The sequence below is a fragment of the Nicotiana tomentosiformis genome, chromosome 1 (genome assembly GCF_000390325.3).
Source record: "Nicotiana tomentosiformis chromosome 1, ASM39032v3, whole genome shotgun sequence".
Lineage (NCBI taxonomy): Eukaryota > Viridiplantae > Streptophyta > Magnoliopsida > Solanales > Solanaceae > Nicotiana > Nicotiana tomentosiformis.
In genome coordinates this window covers 53,263,194-53,291,166 of record NC_090812.1, presented here as the reverse complement: position 1 = coordinate 53,291,166, position 27,973 = coordinate 53,263,194, and the positions used below count along the sequence as shown (strand labels likewise).

Here is a 27,973-nt window from a genome sequence, read left to right as displayed (position 1 = left end):
GCGGAACCGTTTTTCTGAAGGTTCGGCGAGGGCAGCAAAGTAAGCCTGACTGCTACCTAGCTTCAGCCCTTAGACAATAATTAGCACAATCGTGCTAAAAGCGATGGCAATCACACGAAACAAGCAAGAAAGCTTTGAAATAAAGAGACTCGAATTTGGGAGGCAAGTGCCAATTTTCTGTTGTGTTTATTCAATATCTGATGCCTTACAAAGAATGAAAACAAAGCCTATTTATAGAACTAAAATGGATATACAAAGGGTTGGTTGGCTGTCTAAAACAGCTTGGTGCATTCCAGCCTGGAAAGGTGCCTGGATTCCTGGATGAAAAGCTACCTGGATTCCTGCCTGGATTCCTTAATGGGAAGTTGCCTGGATTCCTGCATGAAAACCTGGAAAGGCAGACTTTGTGGGATATGATGTCAGCCATGACCTTCTGATGGCAGTCCGAGAGTTGAGCTCGGACAAGGCTCGCTATCGCTGGTTTTGCTGAAAATTAATAGGTGCGATGGCGGGGCGGTGCACGCTCCCCCACCTGAAATGGCGACGACCCCGGCGCCACATAACTGAAGATAATCGTGGACTTGTTCCTTGAACTGCCACAAGTCTTCAAACTTCTCCCATGATGCCTCCTCTAACGAAGTTCCTTTCCAATGAACAAGGAACTGCGCGCTTGAATTGCCCCATCCTTTTCCACGGACCAACTGATGGTCTATGATGGCCTCCAACTGCTTGTCTGTTGCTGGCGGAGTAGCAAAGATCTGGCTTCGACTGGTCTGCGCCCGATCCTTGTCTTCCATGTCTTCGAAATATGGTTTAAGTTGGCTAGCATGGAAGACGGGATAGATTTTCAGATGACGCGGCATGTCCAGTCGATATGATATTATCCCTACTTTGGCAACAATTTCGAACGGACCCTCATATCGGTGAATCAAACTATGATGTACGCCTCGCAGTGATTTGAACTGCCGTGGATTTAGTTTCACCATGACCCTGTCTCCAATCCGGTAATTGACTGGACGACATTTCCGATCTGCAAATTTCTTCATTTTACGCGCAGCCTTGTCAAGATATGACCTGGCTAGATCGGCTTGTTCCTCCCAAAACTTGGCCATGTGAAAAGCCCCCGGATTCTTCAATCCGACGTTGGCGGGCAATGACTGAGGAGTGTTGGGCTGTTGCCCAGTTGCAAGCTCGAAGGGACTCTTCCCAGTCGCCTCGCTGCGTTGCAAGTTGTAAGAGAATTGAGCTATGTCCAGTAGCTTAGCCCAGTCTCTCTGATTGGCGCTGACATAATGCCTCAGATAGCATTCAAGCAAGGCATTAATCCTTTCCGTTTGCCCATCTGTCTGTGGATGGAAACTTGTTGAGAAGTGCAATTGAGTTCCCAACAAGCTGAACAATTCTCTCCAGAATGCGCCTGTGAAACGAGGGTCTCGATCGCTTACAATGTGCTTAGGCACACCCCAATATTTCACAATGTCCCTCAAAAATATACGTGCTGCCTCCTTAGCTTTGCAACCGGCAGTGGTGGCCGAGAATGTTGCATACTTGGTGAACCTGTCGACAACCACCATAATGGTGCCGAATCCCTCCGAATTTGGCAAACACGTGATGAAGTCCATGGTTATGCTGTCCCATGGCTTCGCCGCAACTGGCAGCGGCTCAAGTAATCCCCCTGGAAGCTTGGATTCCACCTTGTCTTGCTGGCAAACTAGACAAGTGCGTACATATACCTCGATGTCGTCCCGCATCCGAGGCCAATAATAAGAAGACTCGATCAGGGCCATTGTGCATTTTTGCCCTGGATGACCTGCCCAGGCAGAGTCATGGCCTTCCTTCAGAAGAGTACGCCGGAGATTTTCCCATTTGGGCACGTAAATCCTCTTGCCAGAGGTATACAAGAGACCATCTTCCTCCCAAAAGCGCTGAGTTTTGCCCTGACTGGCCAAAGCAAAAAGTTGTTTAGCTACGGGATCAAGTTGCATACCTTCTTTGATGGTCTGGATGATGCCACTGCTTACTGAGCTAACCATGTTTGCCAATATTGTCTTGCGACTTAAAGCATCGGCTACTACGTTAGCTTTTCCTGGCTTGTATTCCAGGGTGTAGTCGAATTCTGCCAAGAAATCTTGCCAACGAGCTTGCTTGGCAGATAGCTTCTTATGCGTCTGGAAGTAGCTTGTTGCAACGTTGTCAGTCTTGACAACAAAATTTGCTCCCAGCAAATAATGACGCCAAGTCCTTAAGCAGTGAACTACAGCAGTCATTTCCTTCTCTTGGACAGTGTAACGCCTTTCAGCGTCATTCAGCTTTCGACTCTCAAAAGCTATAGGATGGCCATCTTGCATCAGCACGCCTCCTATAGCAAAGTCAGACGCATCAGTCTGGACTTCAAATACCTTCGAGAAATCAGGCAGGGCCAATACGGGTTCCTTGGTGATTGCTGCCTTGAGTTTCTCGAATGCCTTCTGGCATATGTCGCTCCATTCCCACTCTCTGTCCTTCTTCAGCAAGTCAGTGAGGGGAGATGCAATAGCCGAGTAACCAAAGATGAATCTCCGATAATAGTTGGCTAAGCCAAGAAAGGACCGAAGTTCCGGCACCTTTGTTGGAGCTTCCCAGTCGTGGATAGCTTCCACCTTGTCCCTATCCATCCGAATTTCCCCGTGGCTGATTGTATGCCCAAGGAATTGTACTACGGGCTGTGCAAAGCTGCATTTCTCCCGCTTGACGCACAGATCATTTTCCCTTAGTACCTGGAATACCTTGCGGAGATGTTCTGCATGGTCCTCCATGTCGTTGCTGTAAACCACGATATCATCTAGATAGATGACAACGAACTGATCCAAGAAGGGATGGAATAGTTTGTTCATCAAAGTGCAGAAGGTTGCTGGAGCATTTGTTAAACCGAATGGCATTACCAACCATTCAAAAGCCCCATATCGTGTAACACAGGTTGTCTTGGGCTCGTCTCCATCCGCAATCCGCACTTGGTAATAACCTTTCCTCAGATCCATCTTGGTGAACACCTTTGCCTGCCCCAAACGATCAAATAAATCAGCAATAAGAGGGATAGGGTACTTATTCTTTACCGTGACCTTGTTAAGGGCCCTGTAATCAATACATAACCGCATGGTACCCTCCTTCTTCTTCTGAAATAAGACAGGAGCTCCGTAAGGTGCTTTGGATGGTCGTATGTGGCCAGCCTCTAGCAACTCCTTGAGTTGCTTCCTCAATTCCTCCAGTTCTGGGGGCGCCATGCGATAAGGCGACATGACAGGTGGCTTTGCCCCTGGAACCAGCTCGATCTGATGATCAACTTCCCTCCGTGGTGGCAAATGTTTGGGAAGTTCCTCCGGCATCACGTCCTTATTATCTTCAAGGACTTGCTCAATACGGGGAGGCAATGCTACTGCCTCAAGGGAATGCTCAACGATTCCCGTCAAGGTTGCAAGAAATGTTGGTTCTCCTTTCTTGAAGCCTTTCACAAGTTGCATCGCTGACAGATGCACTCCGGTTTGTGGTACCCGAACAAGGGGCACAATACATGAACCTCCAGGATCGCTTATGTGAAGCTGGTTGATACGTGGTGCAATAAGTGCGTTGACCTCGTACCAAAAGTCCAATCCTAGAATGATGTCAAAGACATCCATGGGAGCAACAGTGAAGTCTGTCAATCCCTGCCAGTCTCCTAAAGCAATCTGTACGTTAGGAGCAAAGCCATGAACGGTAGTGGGAAGGGCATTGACAGTCTTCATTATCGTGTCGCTGGATATGAAAGCAAGTCCAAGCTCCCTAGCTCGTTCTTTCGTCACAAAGTTATGAGTCGCACCTGTATCCACCATGATGCGTACGTCTTTGCCATTCAACTTGGCATCGACGAATAAAGATTCACGTGGCCTCATACGAGGCGGTTGGGCAGCAATAGCGGCAATGGTCATATGGTTTATCAAGGCCATATGATTGAACAAGCCTACGGCCTTGTTCTTCTCTAGTCCTGCACCATCAGCTGGTGCTCTTCGCTCCTCCGGTTGCCTACCAATAGGCGCAGCAGTTTGTCCTTGCTGCTGGTGTGCTGCGACGATTGCTCCTAACTTGTTTAGAGTAGGACAATCTCGAGCAGAATGAGAATGGTTACCGCAAAGATAACAAACATCTCGCTGAGCAGCCTTTGGTGCTCCTTTCCTCTTATCATCATAGTCCTTGCGATAATTAAAAGAGTGATTGCGGTTACCTCGATTATCATTGCTCCGATTGGGAATGAATCTGCCTTTGCCTCGATTGGTGTCCGCCTTTGGAGCAGCAGCAGCTTGGCTCCGATTGTTGTTTCCCTTAGACGCTCCGGTCCGGAAATCTGCTAATGACTCGGCTACTACAATAGCCTCATCGACGTCGTCGATCTGTCGCCTTTGTAATTCTTGTTTGGCCCAATTCTGCAAGCCATCCAAGAAATGGAACAATAGATCCTCACTTGTTAAGTTGGGGATCTGAAGGGTGAGCTTTGTAAACTCCTTTACGTACTCACGGATGGAGGATGTTTGCCTAAGCTCTCTCAACTGTCGGCGAGCTTCGTGCACAACATTTTGAGGATAAAACTGCCGTTTTAGCTCCTCTTTGAACTGCTTCCAGGTATCAATGAAGCACGTCCCTTTCTCCATATCTGCCTTCTTTCGGCGCCACCAAAGTATGGCGGTTTCAGATAAATACATGGCTGCCGTTCGGATTTTGGCAGCATCGCTGGTAATGCTTACATGCTCGAAATAAGCATCCAGCTGCCACAAGAAGTTTTCCACGTCTTGAGCGCTTCTTTCACCTCGAAATTCTTTGGGTTTGGGAGCCTCGATACGTGTTTCTCGGACAGTGATGGGACCTCGCCCAGTGGTTCCTTCTGTCTCCTCTAGGCGTTGTCTTAAAGCTTCAACTTCTGCCTGTAAGGAAGACAAAGCCTCAGTGAGCTTGAGTTCAAGGTTGTTTAGCCCGTCATCTTGCTCCTGAACGTTCCCTCTGACTTCTTGAAGTCCATCAAGGGCAACTGACTCAAGTGAACAAATATTGATTTCTGCAGCGGAAATACGACGATGCGTGGCCTCTAGACCCTTCTCTATCATACAAACTCTCTCGTCTAGAGATATAGCTTGAGAAGTTTCGGGTGCAGTATAGGGCAGCAACTCACTTTCAGGTGGAGATGCATCCCTGGCCCTACTTTTGTCGCGCTTTCGACCCATGCCTCTTTGTGGTTCTGGGTTCTCTTCAATGTGGGTTTCTTCAACGTTACGGTGTGAGTTCTTAGCCATGCGAGAACCTAAGCTCTGATACCACTTGTCGCGGAACCGTTTTTCTGAAGGTTCGGCGAGGGCAGCAAAGTAAGCCTGACTGCTACCTAGCTTCAGCCCTTAGACAATAATTAGCACAATCGTGCTAAAAGCGATGGCAATCACACGAAACAAGCAAGAAAGCTTTGAAATAAAGAGACTCGAATTTGGGAGGCAAGTGCCAATTTTCTGTTGTGTTTATTCAATATCTGATGCCTTACAAAGAATGAAAACAAAGCCTATTTATAGAACTAAAATGGATATACAAAGGGTTGGTTGGCTGTCTAAAACAGTTTGGTGCATTCCAGCCTGGAAAGGTGCCTGGATTCCTGGATGAAAAGCTGCCTGGATTCCTGCCTGGATTCCTTAATGGGAAGTTGCCTGGATTCCTGCATGAAAACCTGGAAAGGCAGACTTTGTGGGATATGATGTCAGCCATGACCTTCTGATGGCAGTCCGAGAGTTGAGCTCGGACAAGGCTCGCTATCGCTGGTTTTGCTGAAAATTAATAGGTGCGATGGCGGGGCGGTGCAATTTGCTTCATATGCTCCCGCTGGACCCGATGAGACCATTTTTATGGGAAATTCTGCAACAATCAAAATTGAAGGTTATGGAAAGATATTCCTAAATATGACCTATGGCAAGGTGGTGACTCTGAACAACGTTTGTCATGTTCCTGAAATACAGAAGAACTTAGTTTCTATTTCACTTCTCGTCAAGAACGGGTTTAAGTGTGTTTTTGTTTCAGACAAAGTTGTAATAAGTAAGAACGAGATGTACTTAGGAAAATATTACCTTACTGAGGGCCTTTTTAAGCTGAATGTAATGGTTGTTGACAATAATAAAATTTCAGCGTCTTATTACTTATTTGAGTTAAATGATTTATGGCATATACGTTTGGGACATGTCAATTATAAAACCTTGTGAAAATGATTAATTTGGAAGTATTGCCTAAGTTTGAATGCGACAAATCAAAATGTCAAATATGTGTGGAATCTAAGTATGTTAAACATCCTTATAAGTCAGTTGAAAGGAATTTAAATCCTTTAGACTTAATTCATACAGATATTTGCGACATGAAGTCAATACCATCTCGCTGTGGAAAGAAGTATTTCATAACTTTTATTGACGTCAGTACTTAATATTTATATGTTTACTTACTTAATAGTAAAGATGAAGAAATAGATGCATTCAAACAATAAAAAAATAAAGTTGAAACACAACTTAGCAAGAAAATCAAAATGATAAGAAGTGATAGGGTTGGTGAATACGGATCTCCTTTTTAATAGATATGTTCAGAATATGGAATTATTCATCAAACAATGGCCCCTTACACGCCCAATCCAATGGAATTACAGAAAGAAAGAATCGATCATTAAAGAAAATGATGAACGCTTTGTTGATAAGTTCTGGTTTGCCACAGAATTTGGGGGGGGGGGGGGAAGCTATTCTTACGGCTAATCAGATATTAAATCGAGTACCCCATAGAATAATGCAATCCATTCCATATGAAAAATGGAAAGCAAGGAAGCCCGACCTGAATTATTTTAAAGTGTGGAGGTGTTTGGCAAAAGTGCAAGTTCCTAAACCCAAAAGGGTAAAGATAGGACCGAAAACCGTTGATTGTATTTTCATAGGATATGCGACCAATAGTAAAACATATCGTTTTCTGGTGCATAAATCAAAAAATACCGGCATTCATAATAATAGGGTTATAGAATCAGATAATGCGGAGTTCTTTAAAAATATATATCCGTATAAAAAGGAATGTGAGTTGATTGGTGAAAGATCTAAACGACCTCGGGGGGAGAGACAAAAGAAAGTACGTATAATCAGGAGGATCTAACGTAGTAAACGTCAAAGAACGTCTACTTCATTTGGACCAGATTTTGTAACTTTCTTATTGAAAAATGAGCCTCGAACATTTAAAGAAGCTATATCTTCTTCGGAACCATTATTTTGGAAAGAGGCAGTCAATAGTGAAATAGAATCCATGCTGAATAACCATACATAGAAATTGATTGATCTTCCTCCAGGCAATAAACCATTGGGTTCTAAATGGACTTTTAAGAGGAAAATGAAAGATGATGGTACTATTGATAAATATAAGGCAAGACGTGTGGTCAAAGGGTATAGACACCGAGAAGGTCTTGACTATTTTGATACATACTCTCCAGTTACAAGAATTACGTCCATACGAACGTTAGTAGCATTAGCTACGGTATATGGTCTTGAAATTCATCAAATGAACGTTAAAACGACCTTCTTAAATGGAGATTTGGAGGAAGAAATTTACATGGAATAACCTGAAGGGTTTGTAGTTCCAGGTAAAGAAAAGAAGGTATGTAGACTTGTTAAGTCACTTTATGGACTAAAACAAGTACCCAAACAATGGCATGTGAAATTTGACCAAACAATGCTGTCAAATGGCTTTAAGATAAATGAATGTGATAAATGTGTGTACATTAAAAATGTTGCAAATCACATAGTCATTATTTGTTTATATGTGGATGATATGCTGATAATGAGTAATGACATTGCTAATATAAATGCGACCAAGCATATGCTAACTAGAAAGTTTGATATGAAAGACTTGGGTGTTGCCGAATTAATTATGGTATTAAGATCCATAAGACTTCTCAAGGTCTGGCTTTGTCGTAATCGCATTACATAAAAACAATATTTGAAAAATTCAAGTACTTAGATTTTAAAGTTGTAAAGACTCCGATTAATGTGAATCTTGCACTTGCAAAGAACAAAGGCCAAAGCATATCGCAATTGGATTATGGCCATGTGCTAGGATGTTTAATGTATATCACGAATTGTACTCGACCAGATATAACTTGTGCTATAAGTAAATTGAGTCGATACACGAATAATCCAGGTCAATCTCATTGGATGGGGATGAAACGAGTTTTGGGATATTTAAATCATACCCAAGACTTTGCTTTGCACTATAGTAATTATCCTGCGGTGATTGAGGGACACTGTGATACAAATTGGATCACCAGTTCAACTGATTCTAAGTCCACAAGTGGATATGTATTCACTATTGGCGGAGGAGCGGTATCTTGAAAGTCATCCAAACAAACTTGTATTGCCCACTCTACTATGGAGGATGAGTTTATAGCCTTAGATAAAGCCGGTGAAGAAGCCGAATGGCTTCGAAATTTCCTGGAAGATATTCCATTTTGGCCCAAACTGTTGACACCAATATGCATACATTACGATAGTCAAGCGACAATTGGAAGGGTTAGGCAACTACTCTCTAGGGGGATCATCATAATTGACTACGTAAAGTCAAGCGACAATGTGTCGGATCCACTTACGAAAGGCCTAACTAGAGAGGTAGTTATGAAATCATCGAGGGGAATGGGACTATGGACGAGGACAAGTCATTGTGGCGGTAACTCTACCTAGAAGACTAGAGATCCCAAGATCTAGGTTCAAGGAGATCAAACAAAGTCATTAATGACGGTTCAACATTGTCAACTAAAAATTTTGGTTCATTCTCGTGATGAGACAATGTTCAGTACCAAGGATAAAAGATAAAGGCTTTTTAATGGTTTCTAAATTGATATGGGGTATATTAAATAGTGTATTTACGGGATGACACGTTTAGGAATCACCTATGTAAGTGTGAAGTATTAGCCGCTTTAAGGAGAACTTTGTAAGGCCAGTTTTCTACGTACTTATAAAATCAGGCGGTGTTCATGGCTGAAACGAACACAACAATGAGAACCAAAGACGGTTAAGGGTTGATTGTGTGACTTATGGTAGTCTTGGTATGCACCAAATTTTGATGGTTCAAAGATATCAAATCTACTGATTGATCGAGTATATCCGACATTAGTTCACTACGGAAAGTTCAAAGGGAAACCTACTTATCCAGATGCGATTAATCCTTACTTGTGAATCACACAGTTTTTCATGCATATTTCTGTGATATAGCCATTCCCCATTCATGTAGGGGATTATTGGGTTTAAGCCTCTTAGAGCTTAAAAGAGAGTGAATGGGAAATGGAGGGAAAAATAAAAATTTAATTTTTCCTCTTTGACAAAGGGAAATTGTCCCATATTTGAGGAGGAAAAGACTTTTGATGGGTATATATACAATTGCTATTCTTCTAGCTCTTAAAGAGTTGAGAAGAAGGCAAGCCCCGCGCCATCGTCGTCGTAACTCGCTCGCTCGGCTCGGTTTAGCTTCGGTTTTGACTTCGGATTTGGTCAAATGATTGATTGATTAATTTTTTGGACAAAATTTATTTGTTAATATTAATGCAATATTAATTAATCCAAATTAGACCGTTACTATAACGGTAATTCAATTTTCCTCCGTTTTAATTTTTCTGTTATAATTTGAATTTGGCAGTTTGCATAAATAGCCGTTTTATAAAATAACCATTTTGAGTTGCAACCTTACCTGAAGAGTTGTAACTCTTCAGTATAATCCAACGTTTTTTGGCTATAAATACATGAACTCTCCCTCAGATTTTCCTTACGAAAATTTTGATTTCTCCTTATTTTTTCTGCATTGTTTTAACAGAAAAGAAAACAGTAAGTGTGATTTACTACTGCTCTTTGAGTTCATTGATCATTGGGGTTTGAAGTACCGCTATACCGATGAGGTTATCCATTCTATCTTGGGAGAAAATAATCCTAAATTTCGGGTATTAGGAGGGTATTAAGTTGCTTAAGGAAACACTGTGAATTCAGTGGGCTCGAATTCATTTTATGTTCTTCTACATTTCTGATTTTTTTTCATTGCTACTACTTTTGAATATATTTTCGAATACAGATTTCTAACATATGGCAGCATGCATCAATATTAATTCAGGCAGTTATTATCTTTCAATAGAAAGTTAAACAAACGGTTGTATCTACTTTATGACCATCTCCTTATGCTTTTTTAAGGACTCTCTAGAGAAGAGAAGGTAAAATTGATTGTTTAAGGTTAAACTGCTACAGTACCAAACAGTACAGACAAGTAAAATAACTATCACCCCATGCAGAAAGGTGAAAGCCTGGGTAGATAGATTAAAAAAAAAACGAAATAACTACCAAACTCAACGAAATGCTTGTGAAAGTATTAAGCACTATTTAGGTTTATTTAATCCCTTTAATTTTCTATCCACTAGCTTCATTATAATATATAGAAATAGGATGGATACAAATTAAAGTTGAGCCGTGGGAAAATAAAGTTAAACAGAAAATTACAATTTCGCTATCAAAGTAAATAAAAATTGGGGAGTTCCTGCTCTGCTGCTGACAAGAAAAACAATAGAACCAAGATTAAAAAGAATCTAATACAGTGCTAGCCTCATTCTTAACAAATATAGAAGTTTATATATCCACAACGTGACAGATTATAACAGATCAGTGGGAACAAGAATATATTATCACCCTTTTTTCGGCCAATGAAAAGCTCCCAAGCTGCAGCATTCAAAGGTAACTATGGAAGTTTAATATATTGGGTTTTTCTTTCTCTTGATCACAAAAAGAAAATCTGTTAGTGATGAAGGTATCAGACTCTAGAATTCATATATATATATATATATAAGCTAAAAACTTTGCATGATGAATGATCACCAGAGCAAAAGCCCAACAATCTCCGGGAAGAAGATCAATTTTTTTGTTAAGCATCAATGTTAATTCAGGCATTGATTGTCTTTTATAGACCCCAAGATAAAAATAGTATAGTCCTATATGAGCAGGGGCGGATTTAGGGGTGCGGAAGGGGTTCACCCGAACCCCCATTCGCCGAAAAATTACACTATATATATAAGGCAAAATCTGTTTTTTACCTATATATGTTATGTTTTGAATCCCCTTAGCACAACCCAAAAGCATAGCTTAATAGTCAAGGCGGTTCAAAACTTTTGTAAGGTTATTAGTTCAATTCCCACTAAATACAATTTTTTTTAACTTTTTCCTTTTTTGAACCCCTTAGCGGAAATACTGTCTTGTATATGTATATGAGTATCTCTTTGTGCCGTTGTACTTTGTAGAATCTTTAGAGAAAGTAGGATATATAATTCAAGGATAAAATATCCATGGTACCAAACAGTGCTGACAAGTGAAACAACTATCAAAGACAATGAAATGCTGAATGAAAAATATATCATGCTTAATTCAAGTTAATTTTTTTTTGAATCCTATTATTCGCGAGGAGCTGGATGAAATTCTTCATGTCCGGTTTTATAGTGGAGATGGAATTTAGAAACAATCATCAAGTTTTTGAATAAAATTCGAAAATGAGTTTTTCAAAGATCAAAAAGTAGTTTTGGCCATTTTTTAAAAAAAATCAGCAATTTTTTTCCCACTCACAAAACTACAATATTTTTTTCAAATGAAATGCATGTCCAAACATAATTTCAAATTTCAAATACTATTTTTCAACTTAACTCCAGGGCGGATGTACAGTTATAGGTACAGGTTCAATTGAACCTAGCTTTCGACGCGGAGTATAAATTTATGTGTAAAAATTTACTAAAATTATAATATATAGTAGAGTGAACTCATAACTTTAAGATTATAATAGGTTTATTGCTAAAAACTTATAAATTGATCACATAAAATTTAAATGCTAGATCCGCCTCTAACTCAAAATACTATTTTTTTTAAAATTATAATTTTTATGTCCAAACGCCTACTTAAATTCATATCTATTTTGTCCAATAAGTACAGCGTAATAAGATGCATATGTATCATGTATGATTGTGGAAGTCAACTAAAGTAATTTATGCCTAACATTTACAGCTTGTTTGGATGGTTGTTACCCATCGTTTTATAAGATATTATATTGTATTGTATCGTATCGTATCGTATCATTTTATGAATACAATATTTGGATATATTGTATTGTTTATTGTTGTTAAATAATATTTTGTTGTTTAGTTTGACTGTATCGTACTGTACTGTAACTGATAAGTTTACTAAAATACCCTCAATTGTTTAAATATTACTCCCTTTGTTCCAGTTTATGTGAACCTATTTCCTTTTTGGTTCATTCCAAAAAGAATTATGTCACGCCCCGACCTGGGAGCGAGACTGGCACCCGGTGCCTCAACTAACCTGGTGTACTAAATTGCGACTAAGGGACTCTGAACATATAATATCATAATTTGGCCATGGGGCCACCTTTCAAGATAATTTGCGAAGCAAAATATAAAACTGAATGGAAACTAGTGCTGGCTAAACATCAATATAAAGTTGGGCTGATAAGGCCGTCATAACTACTACAACTGACAAACCACCAAAATATACATACCAGGCCTACAAGCCCAACATAGTACACTAACTGACAGGATATGTCTACAAGCCTCTACTGATGGATATATTGTGATCGGAATAGGGCCCCGGCCTACCCCCTACATATATACATACATACAGAAGATGTACACGAAAACCTAGACCCGATAACTCCGAAGGACGTGGAGCTTACCGATCAGGCTGAACTCTGGAAACACCTACTGATGAGGTCTACCCGTCTGTCTATCTGAACCTGCACGCATGAAATGCAGCGTCCTCAGAAAAGGGACGTCAGTACAAAATAATGTAACGAGTATATAAGACAATAACATAACTAAAAGTTGAAACTGAACTGATAATATAAGAACTGAAAGTAATTGGGAGTCAAAGATGATCTAGAGATATACTTACTTGTTGATACTAACTCAACTCTTTCAATATAGTAAGTAAAATAATTGTCCGGTCTTATAAGGCTCGGTATATATAACTGCTCTGCCGTAGTAGGCTCGCTCATAGTCGCTCGGCCATACTAGGCTATGTATCTCGGCCATGCTGGGCTCGCTCATAGGCGCTCGGCCACAGTAGACTCGGTATATAACTTTTCATTTGATCAGAGGTTTCCCAATAGGGGCCTGCCCATCGATTATAGCTCGATGGAAATGAAAATACTGTAATACTGTATATATAGGCTTGCTGCTCTCTTGACTGGAAGAAGACAATACTAAATTGAATATAGAGTCTCGATAAAGAATAATATTGTAACTTATGAGACTAGAATAATGTGAATAAATTTATGAATATGAACTTCTCTTTATGTCTCATTACTAACACATGTAGCTACGAGATCATGCCAAAATGAAGGAAGGTTTAGCCTTAACATACCTTATCACACTCTTTCCAATCACCAAGTTGGACTCGCCTCTTCTCACCTTAATCTACAACAACGATAATAATACTATCATTAAGTTATGAAACGTATAACTATCGCATAACGAACGACATGCTTCTTTTGTATTAAAACGGACAACATCTCCCCTATAATCCTTACTTCCTCCAAATTCAAGATAATACCAACAACACCAAAAACAACAATAACAACATATATACATTATTTTCCAACCTTATGTACACCACACAATACTACAAAATAGCCCAACACACCCCAATCTCTTCATACACAAAACGACCACCGTAGTAGTGCCAACAACCCCGAAAATGTTACGATGAACGACCAGCCTAACGTCCTGCATTTATGTGGTGTTTCTCCATACCCTTCCTCCTCCAAAACTCCACAAAACAGTAGTAAATCACGCAGCCCAACAGCAACACCAAACAGTCCACAAAACAATCCATAAAACAGTCCGCTAAAAGTGAATAACTCAAACTCACGGCTTCCGATCACCGTCCCGTGAGTTCTTACAAATATAGAACAACTTACCATGCATATACAACTGTAAAGAATGGATGAAAGAGAACAGTAAACTTACCTTATTTGTGGGATAACTCAGCTCCTATCTTGGTTCTTCAAACTCTAGACTTTACCTCCAATTAGAACTTGAAAGGGAGAGAAAATCAATTGGGGTTTGTGAAAAAATTTTGGGAGATTTTTGCAGAGATTAAGTCTGGTTATTTTGCCCTATTATCATCCTAATATGAAGGGGATAGGCCTTTAAAAAGGCCTCTTTGAGCGACCCGAACTGGCCCAGTTTTGGACGATCCGAACTGGCCCAATTTTGGATTCTCGTTTAAGTAAGTAGGTGACAGTCTGCGCAGTCTTGCAAAAATGCACATATCTCTCTACTCCGATATCATATTGACAAACGGTCTAATGCGTTAGAGAGTAGACTCATAGATCTTTAATTTGATGGGTGGAACACCCCATAACTCTAAGTATATTAGGAGAAATTCGCAGTTACATTTGACCCAAAGTTTCAGTAAAACTTATGAACGTAACTTGTGATGACTTTTATCGACTTTTGTTCCACCACTCGCTTGACTTCAAAACATAACACATGACTATCATACGAATAACATAACTCGTAAAATAACCTCCTTATCATGTAAAACACCCCGGTCTCATCCCAAAAGTACATGCTATAACATTCCCAATTTGTCGGCTTTCGACGAAACATTATTTTCTTCAATTCCTTTAGCTTCTAAACCTTCCAACCCTCTTTGTACTTGTTGTTCATGATATTCAATATTTATATCTTCCGAGGTAACATGATTAACTTGCTTTATATATTTTCAAAGATGATCTCATTTTTTGGCACTACATTAGTTTGCTCACGACGCAGTTTTACGTACAAAAAAATATAGGGTGTAACATCACCCCTTTCTAAATTTGGAAACAATTTAGCTTAAACTTCTAACTATACCCTTAATGAGAAGCTTTTATAACCACACAAATACTCTAGACCCCTTTTATAACCACAAAAATACTTTAGACCTCAGTCAAATAGGTTCACGTAAATTGGAACAGAGGGAGTAAATTTATCAAGAATTACGCATAAAAATAATTTAAGAACTATGATAAAGAAAGGAACGAGAATTTACAGAATAAAGGAACAAATAATTGGAGTTAAAATCACATTAGGAGAAAAACGAAACAAAAAGAAGGCGAAACCTATACCTTTTACGTTGGAGTTGGAAGCGACAGAAGTTCTGAAAAAAAAAGTGACGAAGACAAAGTAGGTTATATGTTGGAGATTTGGAGTTAAAATAAAAAAAAAGAAGATAAAGGGTAAAATAGAATTATGGAGTAATAAGTTAGGGTATAATTGGAAAGAAAAATATGAAACAATCACACCACACCAAATCAGTTGTTTCAAAAAAATTGGACTTTTTCTTGTTCCGAAATAAGGGATTTAACAATACAATACAGTTAATTTTAATGAAACAATCAAAATAAATATTATTTTGGAATAACAATACAATACAATACAATGAGTAACAACCATCCATACAAGCTGTTAGGTAGACAAGTAGGCAACAACCAATCCATAATGGATGGATATTCATATTATGAGCCCAACCCAATTTAGGTGTGAATCTGATTCAAACTCACTGCTGAAATCTGGCCCACAATCACACCACAAAGAGAGTAATAAAAGTGGAGACATTTCCCACTAGAAAGGTCTAAATAAAGTCAATGGTAGAAGAGTGACATAAAAGAGAGTGGATTATTTTTTATCCCAAAGTAGTAATACACTTAGCAGCTATGTAAAGCAAAAAAGCAATAAAGGCCGAAAGTAAAGGCAGATTGCAAATCACCTAGAGAATTCAGAATCTTTGTCATTCTTTCACTAAGGAATCTTTCAGAATCCACTTTCTTTTTTTACAATTGAGAACTTTCAATCCATCATTTCCCTAAAAGCTTCTACCCTTTTAGGCCACTAAAAGTTCTCAAACTGTTTTCAGCCGTTTGATATATTATCAAGAACCAGGGTGTAGGTTGGGAGGGGGGGCTGGGTTTCCAAACTGAAGTGGACCCCATTGAGATGTAAGTACAAGGAAGTATTCCAAAGGAAAAGAAAGAGTTACTTACATTTCTCATCCACACTATCCATATATGATGGCCCTCTTCTTGGTCTTAAGTCTTTAACTTTGAGTCCACCCAAAGAGATTAGGATTTCAATTTTAAATGGGGTTCTTAAATTTTTATTTTTTTGTAATTTTTCATTTTTGTTAATTCTTTTAGTTGAAAAAAATATCTTGGATATTTAGGTGAATCTCATTGTGGGTGTTGGTATTTGTACTCCTTTCCTTAGTTGTTGAGTCCCTCTCGATTGCTGTTTCTTTTGTTTTATTCAGGTGGATCTATTCTAATAATTGGACTTCGAAAAATATAATCTTTTTTTTTTGCTCCTCATTTTGGCTCTTCTTTGATCAGATGTTCTTCATTTTGCTTCTCCTCTCATTCTTGAATTGAAAATTCATCGTATTGTGACAATTGGTCGAAGAAGAAGGAGTAGCAAAGTGGGGTTGGGATGTTTGGGTCTGGAATGAATTTGATAACCACAATAATTGGTTTTGGGATGAGTGCAACTTTTATTGTGTTTGTGTGTACTAGACTGATTTGTGGGAGGATAAGCAGGAGGCAATCAAGGCAAATGTTTGAGATTGAATCAGGGATTGATCTTGAAATGGTAAGGCTTGCTTAAAGAATACTTTTTTCTTTGTCCCTAATCAATGTTTGTTGATCCATTGAAGAAGATTTTCTGATTTGTTTAATCAGTGATCCCTCCTTGCTTTTAGCTGTGTGCTTCCTAATTTGTATTTTATAGGCAGGAAAGCATTTGTTTTGTGTTAAGACAACTTTTTAATTATAGTCCGTTTGTTGACTTGAGTGTTTTGGTTTTGTGTAGAATGATTTAGGATTCAAAGGTTTATATTTGTTCCATCTTGATTTGCTGGTATTGCAGAGATTTGTTTAAGAAAAGATTTTTATGATCATTAATGAAAAGAAAAGCGGAGATTGAGAGTATAGCATCACTACCCTATCGATGAAGCTGCAGGAAAGATAGAAAATCAAGATTGAATAGGTCAATGTGAAGAGTTTGTGTGAGTGCTTGTCATGATTGCATTGTTTTGCTTTCAAAATTTGCTATTGTCTTTAGCTACATTCTGGAATCTGAATTAAGTTGCTGCTTTTGCTTAATTGTCATTAAAAGTCGGTTTGATAATGGTCTTTCGCTGATTGTGGACATTTTGGCTACTGGCATTTGTTCTTTTCACACATTGTTCACTGAAACAGATGGTATCTCTTCTAAACAGTGAACTGTATGAATTGTGATTTAAATTGTTATTCCTATAAATTCCCGGCAGATTCACTAACGTAAACCTATTCTGGCAGCCAGAGCATCGAATTAACGGGCTTGACTCAGTTGTGGTTGCTGCAATTCCCTCCATGAAATTTCACCGCGAGGCTTTCACCTCCTCAGAAGATACACAGTAAGTGCAATCTCATACAATTTGTTTGAGCTGTGTGCTACATACGACATTTTGGCTATTGACTCTCATCTTATGCATTTGGAGAGATAAATGCGATGGATGTTCCGATGTACTATATCTCTAAGCTAGTAGAGAACAGGTATAAGGATAAAAGAGTGCATCCTATCGTGTTTATGGGGTTTCCCTTCGTCTATGTTGAACTTTCAAACAGCGGATTGAGTGAAACCATAGGCCTGATTCTTCATTTTGGTTATAAACAAATATAATTGTACTGGTCACTGGTCAGGCTGCTACTTCCTCTTGTCTTGATCCAACCTAGTCTTTTTCTAGGTTATAACTAAAATGAAGTATTTTCTGATTGGTATACCTAAGTTTGATAGGTTTGTCCATTGATGAAGTTATGCTATTTGAATTACAGGTGCAGTATATGCTTATCGGAGTACCAGGAGAACGAAGTTCTGAGAATTATGCCCAAATGTGGCCATAGTTTTCATCTTTTATGCATTGATATATGGCTAAGGAAACAGTCTACCTGTCCAGTTTGCCGTCTTTCTGTACCTGAATCTATTGAAAACAAACAAAGGCGTCCTCCAATGCTTGGCAGGGATCAAAACTCTGATAGTTTTGAGATTTCAGTTGAGCATTCTAGGCAATGGCTGCTACCTATTGCTGAACAGTCACAGGGTACTGTAAGTAACAGCAACGAAGCTGTTTCTATGTCAATAAACCCTGAATCTGCAGTCTCTGGGGAAGCAGAAGCAAGGTCATGACAAAAGGCAAACATAGAGGTACCATAAGAAATTTGCGTTCAGATGTTTTCTTGTATCAGACCCATCTTATTGGAGACCGAAAAATGGGACTGATTCTTAGCAAGGAGAATCTGAAGAGGAGGAGGGAGGACACAGCTTCTTCTGTAGATTAATGTTGCATATAACCAGTTAGGAGTTGTAGTTGTACTTTTTTGACAATTTGGAGATTTTGGGCCAAGTTTGTGGTACACTGGTTATCTTGTCAAAAAAAAGTGCATCTTATATCATGTTGTACAATGTCAAATCCTCTGGTAATATTGCTGTAAAGAAGGCGTTTAGGGTCTCGGTTTTCATCCTTGACTGTAGCATAGTAGACATGAACTAAAGTTTTATGAAAATGCTCTAGAATTGGCTCATTTGAGGACCATGTGCTCTGTAGGAATATGAGCCTTCATATACCTCTTTTAGTAATTGACAGTCAAGATATATTTTAATTTTTCACTTCTCTCTGTTAATCTGGTTTCTGATATACACTATCCAGAATCTGATGACACTTTAATGTGTAGGGCTTTCTAGCTTTTCTGAACCACTGATCTAGAATATCATATGCCTAGAAAGCCTGAATTTTGTAAGATACTTCCGTTTTTTTTCGTTTCCCATCCGGTTGCTGGTACCCGTTTTGGAGTCTCGACTAATCCGGATTCGCGCTGCACAAGACCCATTAAAGGAGTCCCGACTAATCCGGATTCGCGCTGCACAAGACCCATTAAAGGGAGAAGGGTTCCGTAACAAAAGATCATATGCCTAGAAAGACTGATTTTTGCAAGATGCTACTGTGTTTTAATAATGTAGTTGATATTCTCTGGATCTCTTAATTATTTTTCCAGTTGAAGGGGCTACTGTTTATGATCAGGACCCTACAAATGACGAGAGCCTAGTCAAACGTATTTTATGTAAAAATATGAAGTTTTGACTAATTTGTAAAAGAAGATTATGAATGAGAAGAGTTTCCAGTTAACTTTTTTTTTACAAACATTTTACACATCAAGAATAATACTACTATATTTAGCTTCTTGGACTATTAGATGGCAAACATAAGGTCACCACATACTCTTTGAAACTCAGAAGGAGAGAAGAACAAGTATTGTTACATTTTTTTCATCAAAACTTGCAATTTTTTTCTTTTAAAAGTTTCGATGAATAAAAGATTAAACAAATAAAAATACGAATAATTCTCTTTTGGAGTATTAAAGAGCAAATGCCACCAATATATACATAGAAATTTTCGTTGCCGTTGTTGCTGGTACCACGGCTCGTCTTTAAATTTCTTTCAAAAACAAATTTATGATTGCCTACGTATGAAAGCTTTTGTAAATTATAATCAATTCTTGTTCCTTTTTTCATTTTTATTCAAAACTAATAAAATGCTACTAGCTTTTAACACCCTCCCCCCTCCCCCAATAAATAAATAAATTATAATAAGAGAACTTTACATAACTGTCACAATTTAAAAGAAAAATAACAAATTCGTAGCATGAAATCCAATATTACAGTTGTGGCAGGAAAATATTTATATTTGTAGCATACAGTTTTATTAAAATACGAATATTAATTATTTATCTCTAAACATAAGCAATTTGAATGAAAAATCAATAATTCTTTGTACAAAAATCATGCCTTTTTTTTCTTTATCTATTAGCTTTCCTTCTTTTTCTTCATCTTCTTAATTTTATTTTCTATCGAAACCAATATATTTTCTAAATTTATTCCATTCGTTTTCTTTTTAATTATCTTTCTTAAGTTTTTCTCTTCCTTCTTTCTTCCTTTCTTAACATAAAAATCTTACTTCGATAATAATATACGTTAATATATACAAAACGTATATAAAAATATATATATATATTGAATTAACACATATAAAATATACAAAAAAAATATACATAAAAAATACATCTTCAATTAAGATGCTACTTATACATGTGAAATATACATAAAAAAATATCTTAAATTTAATTAAGATGGCATATAAATATACAAAAAACATATATATAAAAAATACATCCTGAATTAAAATGGCACTTGACATATAAAATATATTTGAAATATACATTAAAAATATATTTTAAAATAAGATGGTACTTCACAAATAAATATACAAAAATTATATACATAAAAGTATATTTTGAATTAAAGTGATACTTGATATACAAAGTATAAAAGACGTATAAATCAATACATCTTGAATTTATGTGACATTCACATATGTATCAGATTTTAAAAAATGGAATGAAGAAGATGAATATTGGGCTTAGTTTTTGTAATATACTAATAATGAAAAAAAAGTACTCTTTATAAAATAAATAATAAATGATACTATTTTTTAAATAATAGTTAAAAAAGGATCAAGTGTATAAAAAACTCTTATAAGGAATTTGGTAGGAACATAACAGAATGCATACATATTTAATTTCAGTTAATTTAAACCATAATCGTCTGCATTACTACAAGTAGGAACATAACCCCAATATAATATTTCGTATTATTTATATTACATTTTGTTGACATTGCATTTTTGGTTTAAGTAACGCTGGTATATCCCAATTTTAGTATTATTCTATACCGGATTCAGTATGGAGAACTTATACAAAAGATTCTTCACGACTCACGAGGATAAAATACAGAAAACCAAAATTACCTTGATCAAATTTCTTTCTTTTTTATTTCCTTTAGAAAACATGAGTAACATCGTAAATTTTTATATTTTATGTTATATACAAACAACAACAACAACAACAACAACAACAACAATAACTAGTGGGGTATGGGGAGGATAGTGTGTACGCATACCTTACCCATACCCTAGGGCACATATGTTGTTTACAATAAACCCTCGGCTCCCTCCCAAGAACTCCCCACCTTGCTCTTGGGTGACTCGAACTCACAACCCCTTGGTTGGAAGTGGAGAGGGCACACCACTAGAGGAACTCACTCTTGTCATTTTATGTTATATGTATATCTAAATTTTTAATGAAATGAGCCAGATATTCGCATATTGATTATATATAAGAAAAAATAATTATTAATCTTTGTATTACAATTATTTTTTCGAGAATTGAAGGAGAGCCTTCGCGTAGGTGTCTAGGTGATAAAGTTGATACCATGTGATCAGAATATTACGGTTGGAGCTGTGGAACAAACTCTTGTATAAATGCATGTAAGGTTATACACAATAGATGCTTGTGATCCGGCCGTATATTACCGGAGCTCAGTGCACCAGATTGCCTTTTTTTTTTTTTTCTCCCGAGAATTGAACTATCATTTTAGTGCTCTCCAATCCAATCAGAATGGAAAAAGAAGGGCTATATTTGAAAAAGGCCATACAACAGCAGAAAGGTCAAAAATGAAGAAGAAACAAGAGCCAATTGAAACTGGGCAAATATCTGCAGCCAAGAAGAGACAGCAAAAATGGTGGTGGCACACTTGGGGGCTATTTCCTTTTCCTCCTGCATCCCTAATTCTTTATCTTGCCCTCGTCTCATGCACCCCTCCATTAACAAGAATAAGCCTCTAATTGGTATGCCTCTTTACAAAATGAACCATTTTTAGTTTAATGCTCTTACGAATTGCTCGTTTAGCTTATTTTCTCTGTGTAATGTTGACATTTTGCATAAAGATTTCAACTTTCTGTGCTTATCTCTTTGTTTTCCTAGTACTTCTAATTTTCTTATAGATATTTGCACCGTAATGTGGAGATTTTCCCTATACCTGATGGTTTCAAATGAATTTTGGAGCTCTCTAATTGGCAAACTTTAATCATGGAATTTCCCACTTAATTCTTTTTCTGATGTTAATTTGAAACTCAGGGGTTTGGGGGTTAGCTTAGAGGCGTTATTTATGGTTCATGGTGAACTTAATCTGTAAGGTGTGATGACTTGTCAAGCTTATTACAAATACATAAAATCTCTGTTGTCAAAAAAATATGATGTATTCAATGATCATTTTTCTTCTCTGTACTTTGTTTCATTGTCTAGCAATATTCATTGATGGAATGAGCAGAATAGAGCTTGTGTGTACTAGGTCAACCATGGATACTATATTGGTGAGTCAGTGCATCCGTGAGAAGCTAGAATCTAGTTCCATGCCAGTGTGCGCTTCAGGTCTACCTTAGAACTCTCCGAACTCATTTTGAAATGTGAAAGGAGTTTTCTTGTGATTGCAATTTTAGCGTTAAAAGGCCTCATCATCCTGTGCATCTGTTGATCATGGAAGATGCATTTAATTTTTAGGGTTTAGATCCAACTTGATGATATATGCATGAATTAACAAACATTCATTTCCATTTCAAGTGTATTCACTCCCTGAAATTCGACAGTGGCTGCAATGAGTGATGATCCTATTCGGGAATGGATCCTTTCAGAAGGAAAGGCAACACAGATCAGAGGAATCTGTCCCATTGGTGGTGGGTGCATAAATCGTGCAACACGTTATGATACTGATGCCGGTTCCTTTTTTGTTAAAACGAACAGGTATTTGATTATTTTTTTCCTTGTCAAACATTGAACAGATTAGGTAGATGGTTGCTTAATATGGTGTTGTTAAATGTGATAGATGGCTTATACGGTATTGTTAAATATGATAGATGGTTGCTTATACATTATTGTTAAAAATCTAATCAGGAGTATTGGACCATCAATGTTTGAGGGAGAGGCATTGGGTTTAAATTCTATGTACGAAACAGGGTCAATCCGTGTACCAAAACCATATAAAGTAAGCATTTCAATTGTTTTTTTTTCTTTTGTCCTGAACTCTGTAGAGTATCCCCTCCTCTCCCTCCAGAAAAGAAATAAAAAAGAGTAAAGAAAGTTCACAAGTGTAACCTAGATGAGATTGTTGCATGCATTGTGTAGGTTGGATCTCTGCCGACAGGCGGCTCATACATCATAATGGAATTTATTGAGTTTGGTGCATCTAGAGGCAATCAGGTGAGAGTGACTTTTCATATTCTTTTCCCCATAATTACTTTGTTCTTCATGCTTTTTTTTTGGTTAATTTGATAACAGCATTCAGATACTTTACCATTTACGGCTTTTCAGTCAGCATTAGGAAGGAAGCTTGCTGAAATGCATAAAGCAGCAAAGTCTGAGAAGGGTTTTGGCTTTCATGTTGAGAATACTATTGGCAGGTATCATATCAAAACTCTTCCACAGTTATGAGGATGCATTTCACAAAAAACACTAGATGATGCATTGCGCACACACACTTATTTAAAGTTTAGCCATTCCACTGCTCTCTGTATAAATAGAAGGATTGTGAGTAGCATTTACTATAGGTAACCAAAAAAAAAAAAGTGAAAGGAGAAATATTTAATTTCATATCTAGTATTTGAAGTTGGAGTTTTCTCGTCATTCATGTTTCTTCATATATTAAAGTGTAATCTGATCGAAGATATAAATGGCTGAATGTTTGTGCATTTGTGTAGTACTCCGCAGATAAACACTTGGACCTCAGATTGGATCGAATTTTACGCGGAGCACAGATTGGGATACCAGCTGAAGTTGGCTCGAGAACAGTATGGGGATTCAACCATTTATGAGAGAGGTCTAAATCTTCATTTTATTGGGAAAGAAAATATTGACTTCATTTATGGAATTTGTCTTTTTTGATCCCGGTAATATGCAATGGAATGTGTACCTCCTCCTTACTTCATTCTGAATTTAAAACTACTTCAGGCTTCATTTATTTTATGGAGAACTGCAATTTGGATCACTTACAGTAGTGACAGAATGGATTCTTGCTCCTTAGATTCATTCTAATGGCCAAATTAGCTTGCTGCCTTCTTTTCCAACACATAAACTGATGCTCCTGCTTATCTTTTAATCTGGCTTTGAAAGATTTATAATCACATCTCTCTTCACGTACTCATTCTAAGAAGTCCTGATAGACAAGTTTAAAGTTTAAGTTGTTTCATTCGGCGATGAGACAACATCGGGGAACATGGAATGATGGACAAATATCAAACTTCAAAGTACTTGAATATTATTGAATGTATCAAAGTCCAACATTTTGGTGATAATCTTCCTTCTCTGGACTTTGAGGCTTGGCAGTCTTACAACCGCGATTTAATCTGTAATTAAGTAAATACTTGTAAAGAGCACAAGGAGGTTCATATGGTCATTCAATATCTGACGTGTTTTATCTATTTTGTTTTAATAAATCTATTCTTAGGACAAAGGCTAGCAAAGAACCTGGGACCTTTATTCAAGAATGTTGTGATAGAGCCATGCTTGTTGCACGGAGACCTGTGGAGTGGGAATATCACATATGACAAGAATGGTGAACCTGTGATTCTTGACCCTGCATGTTATTGTAAGTCCTGGGTTCACAGTTTCAATATTATCAATCAAATGGTCGTTTTTGCTTTTATCATTCACTGCTTCGCATATGAAACATATCTCTTCTAGAACATTATATTATGTAATATCTGAGGCAAGAGTGGTTGGTGCAGTTTATATTGTGATGTGAACTCCTTATAGCTCATTATACTTTCACAACCTTATTTATCAGAGCCTAGAGCCTCCAACCTAACAGGTAATAGTAATAAAGATTGATACAGTAAGAGATGGAAGATCAGACAGCTAATGTAAATGTCCTGGATCCTGATAAATTTTGCAATATTTCTGCAATGAATGTAATGACAATTAGACAAGCAAACATTGAAATGTAGGATGCTACTATGAAGGTAAAGTATTTGCTTTTTTTTATATAAATAAATTTCTCAGAGGAAGCCAATATGAGATTCTCCAACCATCCCAATTGTCCAAATTGACTTTCAAAGTTCAAACTGGGCATTGGTCAAGGCTATTTAAAGAGGATTTCAGAAACTTCTATGGTGAAATGGCGAAGATGATAAGCTACACGAAAAATACTGTTTATTTTTTTAAATTCCTCAAATTGCTTAAATTTGTCTGAAAATGCCGACCAAAGTCCAGTTTAACTTTTTTGAAAACTTAATATGAACAAGAATTTTGTGAGGTGAGTTCATAAAGATGAAAAATTTCCATATGTTATCATCTTACTTCAGATTGGTTACTTCACCCCTATACTTGTAAACATTCAGTTAGGTTTAGTGTATACTGAAAGGTTGACACTTAAAAAATGATTATTGCCTCTTGGATTGTAGCAAACTTCATGTAAATTGGTTGCTTTATTCTCCGTTAGCCTCTTCTCTAGATGGGTAGTGAGTTCGATTTGCTTCTAGATATACAGCCTGGTTTATGTGATGCGTGTTAATGCCTAGTAATAGGACTTAAACCCCTTTCTGCCTCATTATTCTTTGCACCAATGTCATCCACACATTGCAATATAGATGGATAAGGAAATATACATAAGTTAGAAAGATCTCAGTGCAATATTTGTATCCTGGCAGTCAGGTGTTTGGTTTTAGGCGAATGAATTAATGGCTCCAGATGCACTAACATTATGAATTCTGTCTTCTTTAGATGGACATAGTGAAGCAGAATTTGGAATGTCATGGTGCGCCGGATTTGGAGGAGATTTTTACAAGGCTTATTTTCAGGTGCTGTAATTAATGATACGCATTTCATCAGCATTTAATATCCACGAGGACATACTGAAGAGGAGAAAAAGACATGTTTTGTTTATTTGCTGTTTTTCAGTAGATAATCGGTGATCTCAAATAACGAGTTAGTTTTAGCATTACTTTGGATTGTGTGATCCACCGTATTGGCATTTGAACCAGGTTGTCAACTTGCAACTTAATGGTGGTGTTTGTGTGACATTTGCTTCATGTTCTTGGTATTTACTCTCATTTGTTTCTCTGTATCTTTTGTTCAGATGATGCCTGAACAACCCGGTTTTGAACAAAGGAGAGATTTGTACATGCTGTATCATTACCTAAATCACTATAACTTGTTTGGTTCTGGTTACCGCTCTTCTTCACTGTCCATTATTGATGACTATCTACGGATGCTCAATGTGTAGATACTAGTTTTTTCATTCTCTTCATTTTCTTGTACATGTAAAGCTTTGTCTTTCTCTAGCTACGACCATTTTGAATATACCCCTTCCTTCTTATAAATGAGGTATTCCAAAATAGGTTGTTGTATAATCAGTTTGAAGCTCCTAGAAATGTCAGTTCGTAAAGAGAGTATAAGTTCCTTTAGGCAGGAGCTAACATTTTTCATCTACTTCGAGTGAGTATATATTTTAAAAACTGAGAAAGAGAGTCATAAACTGGAAGTTGTTGAAGGCGAACTCTATTTCACCCAAGATATAGTTATCTGGTTTGTATAATATTAATAGGGTAAACAAGACATCAATTCTTTCTTTTTCTGTTTTTTCCTATTTCTTGATGTATCCTGATTCTCTTCCGTCAAAGGGTGACTATTCTCAAAAACTTGAAAACAAAAAGGTTTAGCCCTTACGTCCTATGAAGTTTATGTTTTATCTACGAATGTATAGTTTATGCAATGTAATGTAAAAACTAACTACACAAACATCTACACTGAACAGGAGTTTATAACTTGAAAAGGTGGAGGGTTAGCCTATTGGATAGGTCAAATTACTCTCGAGGATAAACATTTTGACACTGTTATAAAATTAGTTACTTTTCTGTTTATCTGTCAGTTTAAAATTTTGATACACCTATTATTAGTAAGATTATTTGAAAGCATTAATCATAAATGACTAAAATCACCCTTGTCTTAATGAGTAATTAATTTACCGACTATAATTTTTTAAAGCAAATTCTTTTTTGTCTAAATTGTCAAATATTAAAGACAGGAGAAAGAAGGAGAGAAATTAAAAAGGAGCCATATACATTAGATGTATCCATCAACTGAACACAAGTAGAGAAGGAACAGGAATTCATACCCCCTAAACCGCAGAAATAAAGAGACACCCAACAGCATTTGTGTTAACAGTGAATCTAAAACACAAGACTTAGGATTGAGAATGGAGATGGAGATGGAGATGGCGTCAGAGACAGGAGCTTCCATTGCAGAGCTAATACAAGCACTGGACCAAGCAACCCTAATGGCTAAACAACTTACCACCACCTCTGATTCTTCCCAACTCCTCCAAATCTACTCTTCCCTTCACTCTGCTCACCACCACCTTTCCCTCTTCCTATCCTATCACCACCACCACCACCCACCCCCTCGACAACCCCATCTCCTCCCTATACCACCACCACCTCCGGTGCCTGAAAACTCTGTCTCCTCCGCCGTAGGCGGTGGCGATGAGAATGATACTGATGAACCTATGCAAGTGGGGGATGAGGAGGTTGATGATGTAAATGAAACAGAGCAGAATTCTGTTGATAGAGTTGAGGAGAGGATGAGGGGTTGTTTCATTCAGAATAAGAGACCCAAAAGACCCCTCTCGCCGGTTTCAGCTGCGGCGGTTGCAGCTGAGCAGCAGCGGCGGAGCTACGACAATGACGGCGGCCCCCCGGCTCTGGAATTTGATCCTCATGGGACTAGGTTGAGGTCCCTGGACCTTATTTATCAGTTTCATTCTTGAATAAACTGTGTAGAGAATTTGAATATTTTGAGACTATAGTTACTTCTTAGAGTGGATAAATTATTGTTTATTCTGAATGTATTATTCATGATTTCGATTGAAATAATCTGTACCATTTTCCGCCAGTTGGATTATGAATTGATTTTTGCTTCTTGATTTCATTGC

At 37.6% G+C, this 27,973-nt stretch overlaps 3 protein-coding genes across 12 annotated transcripts; all 3 read left to right on the top strand.

The window, feature by feature from the left end:
* Nucleotides 1-16,079: 16,079 nt before the first annotated feature.
* LOC104094266 (RING-H2 finger protein ATL67-like) lies at nt 16,080-18,766 on the top strand. The gene is made up of 3 exons (XM_009600147.4): nt 16,080-16,711; nt 17,419-17,516; nt 17,935-18,766. Exons 1-3 carry the CDS (start codon nt 16,553-16,555, stop codon nt 18,284-18,286), a joined length of 609 nt encoding a protein of 202 aa, XP_009598442.1. The 5' UTR covers nt 16,080-16,552; the 3' UTR covers nt 18,287-18,766.
* A 2,182-nt stretch (nt 18,767-20,948) lies between these two features.
* Nucleotides 20,949-26,378, top strand: LOC104094265 (protein-ribulosamine 3-kinase, chloroplastic). 10 transcript variants are annotated; one of them, XR_001968904.2, is made up of 11 exons: nt 20,949-21,839; nt 22,297-22,422; nt 22,638-22,791; nt 22,942-23,032; nt 23,173-23,247; nt 23,326-23,447; nt 23,745-23,863; nt 24,491-24,631; nt 25,765-25,841; nt 25,945-26,024; nt 26,120-26,284. XR_001968904.2 is itself a non-coding variant. In XM_009600142.3 (10 exons), exons 1-10 carry the CDS (start codon nt 21,731-21,733, stop codon nt 26,264-26,266), a joined length of 1,128 nt encoding a protein of 375 aa, XP_009598437.1. In that variant the 5' UTR covers nt 20,949-21,730; the 3' UTR covers nt 26,267-26,378. The 10 variants fall into 10 exon arrangements, 8 of the variants coding, with proteins under 8 accessions (XP_009598437.1, XP_009598436.1, XP_018625646.1 ...); XR_011410660.1 differs by having other exon boundaries at nt 25,942-26,024; nt 26,120-26,211; XM_009600142.3 differs by lacking the exon at nt 25,945-26,024 and having other exon boundaries at nt 23,359-23,447; nt 26,120-26,378.
* A 648-nt stretch (nt 26,379-27,026) lies between these two features.
* On the top strand, nt 27,027-27,969 carry LOC104094261 (uncharacterized). The gene has a single exon (XM_009600138.4). The coding sequence runs from the start codon at nt 27,239-27,241 to the stop codon at nt 27,806-27,808; it is 570 nt and encodes a 189-aa protein (XP_009598433.1). The 5' UTR covers nt 27,027-27,238; the 3' UTR covers nt 27,809-27,969.
* Nucleotides 27,970-27,973: the final 4 nt, after the last annotated feature.

What these genes read in the sequence shown, in the direction of transcription:
- LOC104094266 (XM_009600147.4), top strand. Translation starts at nt 16,553, where the DNA reads ATGTTTGGGTCTGGAATGAATTTGATAACCACAATAATTGGTTTTGGG. An exon ending in CAGGGATTGATCTTGAAATG is followed by an intron (nt 16,712 to 17,418) that starts GTAAGGCTTGCT and finishes CTATTCTGGCAG; the next exon opens with CCAGAGCATCGAATTAACGG. An exon ending in ACCTCCTCAGAAGATACACA is followed by an intron (nt 17,517 to 17,934) that starts GTAAGTGCAATC and finishes TTTGAATTACAG; the next exon opens with GTGCAGTATATGCTTATCGG.
- LOC104094261 (XM_009600138.4), top strand. Translation starts at nt 27,239, where the DNA reads ATGGAGATGGAGATGGAGATGGCGTCAGAGACAGGAGCTTCCATTGCA.
- LOC104094265 (XM_009600141.3), top strand. Translation starts at nt 21,731, where the DNA reads ATGGTGGTGGCACACTTGGGGGCTATTTCCTTTTCCTCCTGCATCCCT. An exon ending in CATGCCAGTGTGCGCTTCAG is followed by an intron (nt 22,423 to 22,637) that starts GTCTACCTTAGA and finishes GAAATTCGACAG; the next exon opens with TGGCTGCAATGAGTGATGAT. An exon ending in TTCAACCATTTATGAGAGAG is followed by an intron (nt 23,864 to 24,490) that starts GTCTAAATCTTC and finishes ATCTATTCTTAG; the next exon opens with GACAAAGGCTAGCAAAGAAC.